Source organism: Falco naumanni, chromosome 1 (genome assembly GCF_017639655.2).
Source record: "Falco naumanni isolate bFalNau1 chromosome 1, bFalNau1.pat, whole genome shotgun sequence".
Taxonomy (NCBI): domain Eukaryota; kingdom Metazoa; phylum Chordata; class Aves; order Falconiformes; family Falconidae; genus Falco; species Falco naumanni.
Genome location: NC_054054.1, coordinates 86,485,541 through 86,492,061, shown reverse-complemented (window position 1 = coordinate 86,492,061; position 6,521 = coordinate 86,485,541). Strand labels below are relative to the sequence as shown.

At 40.1% G+C, this 6,521-nt stretch overlaps 1 protein-coding gene across 2 annotated transcripts in view; it reads left to right on the top strand.

Moving 5' to 3' along the window:
* Positions 1 to 6,521, top strand: part of ZDHHC8 (zinc finger DHHC-type palmitoyltransferase 8) — a 124,046-nt gene continuing 117,525 nt past the window's right edge. For both annotated transcript variants that reach the window (XR_005829215.1, XM_040602686.1), the window contains exon 1: positions 1 to 212. Coding sequence is in view for 1 of the 2 variants with exons in the window: in XM_040602686.1 (XP_040458620.1) it covers positions 109 to 212 (104 nt within the window). In the remaining variant the exon portion in view is untranslated. The remainder of the gene's footprint in view (positions 213 to 6,521) is intronic.

Sequence of the window (6,521 nt, the reverse complement as noted above, 5' to 3'; positions counted from 1 at the left end):
CGTCCCTCCCCGCCGCCCGGGTCCCGCTCTCCCCGCGCCGGAGGGACCCGCATCCTCCCGGCTCCCTCCTCTCGGGTTGGATTTACCCAGTGATGTGTAAACTACAGGATGCCCAGCAGCACTGGAAAGAGGTTTAAACCTACTAAATACATCCCTGTCTCCACAGCAGCTGCCTTATTAGTGGGTTCGACTACTTTATTTTTTGTTTTCACGTAAGTACCGCTCTGGCGGAGGGGGGGGCCGCGCGGGGGGAGGCGGCCGGGCTTGACAGCTGCTCCAGGCCCCGCCGCTGCCGGTCCCGCCGCCCGCCAGCCCTTCCCGGCTCGGCTTTGCACAGCCACCCGATTTCTCCGTATCATAAAAATGTGTGTAGCGGTCAGAGCCACCATTTCGTGGCACGTCAAGCTTACCGGACTCCTGCAGCTGCCGGCGGTGACCATCAGAAATGCCCAACGTACCGCAGCCCCCTTTCCCCCCGGCTGTGCTAGCGGGGCTGGGGTACGGGAGAGCGGCACCGGCAGCGGCGGGAGCGCAGCCGGGCTGTGCCTGGTTGAGTCCTCTCGGCCGCCGGGGGGAGAGCCGGCCTTTCCCCGAGCCTCGGCGGGTGCCGGGGCCGAGCTGGCAGAGCCTTGGGCAGCGGCAGGAGTCTTGTTCTGCGCGTTACAGGTTTTACTTATTTTTATGTAACTGACCCTAAAAGCTTGGGGATCTAATGAACAAATTTAGATTTGCTTGAAGGAGGGGAGGGGGAACCTCCTCCCCCCCCCCCCCCCCCCCGGTTCCTTCTTCTCTCATTCCTTTTTCCCTTAAATGCAAAACTGAGCTCTGGCGGTCTGCTCGCATATCTGCTGTAGTTATATTAATATGTGAGTGGTGTAGTGATTTAGCTTTCAGTTTCCTCTCCTTTTACATAAACTCGAATTATGTGGATTGCTAGCCCCTTCCCATGCTGGGGTAACGGCAGCTTCCCTGCAGAGGCGGTGTTGGTATTTCGGGAGAGATGCCACAAAACTGGGCTCTGAAATGAGCTTTGACTAAGCTGCTTTTTGGGAAGGTAAAAAGACATCTGTTGGCTATTAAGATTTATTGTTTCACTTATTTTGAAACTATGTTCCTTGTTTTGCCATCACTAATTTGTAACTGAGCTTAGTGAAGTTGTTAAAAGCAGAAGACTATTATAACTTGTATCTTATGTCTTCATCCTTCTTGGCTGGGCTGTGATACAATTCTCAATGTTTCAAAATGGTAAATCTTAATGTAGGATTTCAGAATAAAATGTAAATGTTGTTTTGTCTAACAGTTTCTTAAATTGGAACAGATTTTGACACAGAGTTCTGCTCTTGACATAACGTGACTTGATGTCTTGTTGCTTGTTTTTAATGCATTTCATATGAAGTACTGGTAAATCCTTTCAGGGTATTATGCTGTTTCAAGAACTGGTACAAGCCCCAAGAACTGGTACAAGTATAAGCCTATCATTCATCATTTGGGCATCTAATTATAGTTAAGCGCTCGCGGGCAAAGGCAAGACAGAAGTTGGCTTTTGTGATGAACTTGGTTGACACTGGTATTGTGAATATTTTTTCTTAAATGGTTTTGCAGACAAGAAAAAGGGGGTCTTAATGCCAGCATTTTTTTTGGTTTGTTTTTGGTCTTGAGAAATGGATGTATGCTAAGGTTGTTTTGGAAGCTGTATGTTTGTTTTCACATGATACTTCCAATGTAGAGCTACAAATTGCTTAGTGATGTAAGACTTTCCTGGTAACACAGTTGTTGCTGAAACATCCCTTTGGCAGCAGGACATGAACAGAGATGTTTGTTTTAGAATTTGTTACTGTACAGAATAAGCAATTGGCTTTAGTCTATTAGTGAATCTTAAACTTAACTCTGCTCCCTCTGTTATCAGTGAATCATTACATGCAGAATGAAGTATTTTTAGGAACTCTCCATATTGTAACTTGGCCTGTGGATCTTGAAGTGTTAGTAAATTTTTTGAGGACTGTCCCAGACATACGTTCTCTGCTGCTGCCAAGTCTTGTGTGTAATTAAAGTAACACATAATTGAGCAACTGTTGTCAGGCAGTATTTGAAGTCCTGTCCATTCAAAAATACTTGGACAAATTTGTATGGAATTGCTGTTGGTTGTGGTTTTTTGTTTTGTTTTTTTAATCCTGAGCAGTTTTAGTAACGTCTGTCTTTGTCTTAGAATCAAAGCAAGTAGTATGCATGAGATCAGTGTCTTTTATGGGGCAGGGTGTGTTGTGTGTGTGATCCCCCTTTCCTGAGCATCTCTCTTTATTTATTTTTTTTTTCTTGTGGGCAGTGTTTTGTGTCCTGAAGATCCCGTTGTGATATGTTATTAAAGGCTGAGATAGACCTGAATTTTCACGGGTGTTGATTTGCACAGCTCTCTTGATGTTGAGTACATCTCTTGATACGCAGCAGTTGAGGCACTGGCCTAAAGTTGCTTCAAGTGGTGTTATTGATACAATCCATGCTTGCTTGTCATATCACAAGAACTACATTAGATGAAGATTTACTCGTGTTTTTATTAACTCCTTATTTGTGTCATTAAGCTTTAAGGCTGCTATGTCTATTAATGAACTAGCCTGTGCATAAATAACATGAAGCTGATGATGGATGGGAGTCACATATCAAATTTTGGGGCAGATCAGCTCAGTGGGATATCAGGGACTACAGCAACTTCAGTGTGGTGAAACTGAATAATGGAGGTTAATGTATGTGGAAAAATGGAATAATAACTTTTTTAAACCCACTTACTAAGTAGAAAAAATAATCCCTCTAGGGCACTGCAAACGTTTGAGTAACGTACGAAAAACAGAGACTCTTACTTGGCTTTCTCCCTAGACATGGTTGTGGACTCAAGCCACGTGTTATGAGTGTCTTCTGCTAGATGAAAAAGCTCTTTGAACTTGAAGGCTAGGGTTAGCTTTTTAGCAATGTAGTCTTTATTTTTAGCTTTTGTCCAAACACCTTGGCTAAGCAGCAGCACATAAAGAGTGTTTGAAATACACAGTATCTGATGTTAGTTCATGGTGGTGTTGATCACTTATACTTTGGGAAAATTCCATTATAGATTCTCCTTTATGCTTTTATCTCAGCTAACTATTTAGGATTCACTGCATCCCCGTTAGATTCCTTCTGATTTTATGAGGGAAAACTAAACTATTAGCTATAGAGATTATTGCCTGGAAAGGCAACTAAAAATTGCAGTTGTATTATCACAGGCTTTTAGCTCTCCATGTGTGTTCATTTAATAACAAACATAACTGTGTGAGTAGGTGGTCTAATCTGTTATAGTAGGACAGTAAGCAAGCATCAACTCTAAACATTATGAAGGAATGTATCAATAATGTTATATGTAATGATTAGGTTAATTTACTTACATGAACAAACAGAATGGCATCATGAAGGAAGAAAAAATTCTTAACATAACCAGAATCCAGAGTGAATCAGCTATAGCAAACCTGAACTTACTTATTTCTGCCAAAACCTTTTTTCATCATATTTCTCATAAGGCTTTTTTGTTAGAGATACCAATTTAACCTATTTCAGTGAAGCCTGGGCTTCTTACACCTTGGACTACTGACTGCTACGGTGTAAACCTTAGTGTGGTCATTCAAAGCACCTGAGATTTGAGAACTTCTCACCTTACTTTAGCTTGTGTAACTTCAGTATTAGTAGATAACATAGCTTAATTGTTAGTAAGTATAATGCTGTAAAACATAATGTCACCCAGTGAACTATAACAGTTGGGCTTAATGATCTGAAAGGTCTTTTCCAACCTGAATGATTCTGTGATTATTATGGAGCTAATAGTTCTCTTCACCTGTTTAAATTGTGTTACTCACTGTAGTTTTTAATGCTGAGAACCTCTGAGTTAGTTTGCCAGCTGCAATGCCTGTATCTGTAGGTTATACCGCAAGTTAAAAGCATAAGGCTTTAAGGAAAAACTGTGGCTCATTTCAGCAAGGAGAAAAAAAAGCTCTTTATTCTCTCACTGAATATTGTAGACTAGAAGTTTCTGATAAAATACCCGTTTTCAGACTGTGACTTCTGCAGCATGTAGTCACTTGAGCATCTTTGAAGTATGGCAGAAACATAATTCGTAACAATAGTCCAGGTGCCAGCACTTCTTTGATATATAATGGTAATAATGTGACTGTATATTATTCCCTTCAATGGGATAATAAAATAGGTGATTTTCTGGGTGAAGTGAAAGCACAAGTAAGGTGAAAACTCATTCAGTCAATAACTGAAAATGAGACTCCAACTTTGTTCTTAGAAGTCATAATGGGAAGTAATCATAGGTATATGCCACAGACAGGCAATTGGCACTCGAATTCAGTCTGTGACACAGGGAAATTTAATATCTGTAACCTTCAGAAAACAACTGAGGAGTGATAAATTTGTGTAGAAGAGCAACTGTAGTTGAAGTCAGAGTAGGGATCTAAAGAAAATGAGAGAAATGGCTTACACCCTTGCTGTTCGGATAGTAGAAGGAAGAAGAATGGCTGGTAGACTGTACTCAGTAGCAGGGCTGGTGGATTTACCTTAGCCAGGAGGAAAGCTTGGCTTCATTCATGCATGCTTAAAATTTTTTTTGCTATTCCCCCCACATTTGTATATCATGTTATACAGTATTTGATGAACTAGAAAGACTTGGCATTTCTGCAACGGCTAATACATCCAGGTTAGCTGTATATGAATTCAGATACACTTATATTATCATGAACGCACTTCTTGAATCTTAAGTGCACGTGCACCCACCCACCCAATTATCTGATTCTGCACTGGAATAGCCCTGAAATATATATGTAATAGCATTTTAAAGTTCAAAACTATAGTAACTGTGTATCTAAAATTCTTGAACTACCAGATCTTCTCCTCCAATGAGAACAAAAAGGGGAAACCATAGTCTGCTTTTATATCTTGGGTTTGTTTAGTCACTAGCAGAGGTCAAGCTAATAGAAGATTATCTTTGCTTTAGTGAATTTGATTTGTATCCGAAGATGTTTTTCTTACCTAAAGTATTTTAAGGACTTCAGTGAACTCCAGTTCCAGATGTTCAACTTCTGCTGGTTCAGTGTTCAGATTTCAGTTAGGACAAATGATGAAATGTGATTTAAAATGTATGCTACAGATGTTATGGAGCTTCATCTGCAACACAGGTGCATTTTATACTAGCCTAGAGGAAATGGAACTGGATGCTGATAAGTAGGTGCACAAAAATTAATTAAATAAAATTAATTAGATAAAATAATTTTTCTTCCCATATGCCAAATCAATAATTGCTGGAACTGGTAGGGAGCAGCTTCACAAAGTATACGTTCACCGGCAGCCATGCAGATGACACCACATGGAGGAAAAAGGGTATGTAAAAAAGTGTGCATCAGTTTAATCAGGTGCATTTCAAAACTGACTTCACACTGATTTCAAGTAGTGCAGTTTAGCCTCCTGAGATATCTTAATGTTTTCCATCTTAAATGCATCTATAATGGCAGGTTTTCCCTGTCTGCTGTACTCGCCATCCAGAAAAGGTAAGGCTTGCCAGGTTGACCTGAGTCATCTCAGTTGTCATGTCTGTCAGCTTCTGGAAAATATTTATTCTTGTTATGACAAAGAGATGTCCTTTTAAGCTGTGGCGATTTCATCTTGGTATATAATTTTTGTAAAGAAAATCTAGACAAACTTGTCATACAAGATAAAAAGACAGGCAATCTTAACAAGAAAATCAATTTAACTGAAGTGTGAAAAGGTTTGTTGGGTTTTGGTGTTTTTTTAATGCTGGAAGAGAGCTCAGTTTTACTGCTTTTAACTAGTTGATTCTATCATCTTTGCTTCCAAGGGGACCAGCAAAGTTGGCAATACTTCTGTGTATTTCCTTTAGAAAAAAAACGGTGTTTATTATCAACAGGAATATTTTTTCTCACTGTAGTCTGGGAGAGTGAAAAAGAGAACCATCTTTGACGGTAGTAAACAGCTAGGCATCTTCAGCTGTGGGATGCACAGCTATCTGCATGCAGCCATCACAGTGGCATTTCAATGCTCACTGTAGATCTAGTTTTAAAGGCAGAAGAGCTAATGCAATGGAAGTTATTCCTGTGCATGGGCTGTCTACAGCTGTAGTCAGTGTGTGATTTATGCCAGTAGCAACCTCATTTCTATTTTTCCTAATGAGCAGAGATCAAGGATATATAGAAATAGGAATGAGAGGGTGTCACAATTAGATCGGGGTGGGCCTCTCAGCCTTTGTATATGAACATGCAAGCATTTTTTCTATTTTTGTTTAAAGTCCTTTTCAAGATGCTAATGTAAATAATGTCCATGTTTGTCCAAGTATGCCACATGTGTATCCTTTTATAAATAGAAGCAATATCTATAAAATCATTCAAATTATATGGAACCTCAGTTGGTTTGTTAGTAATGTAAACTAAGGGATGCTAACTGTTCAAAACACAAATAAAACTTAAATTGAGAGACAGGTGTGTGTGGTGACC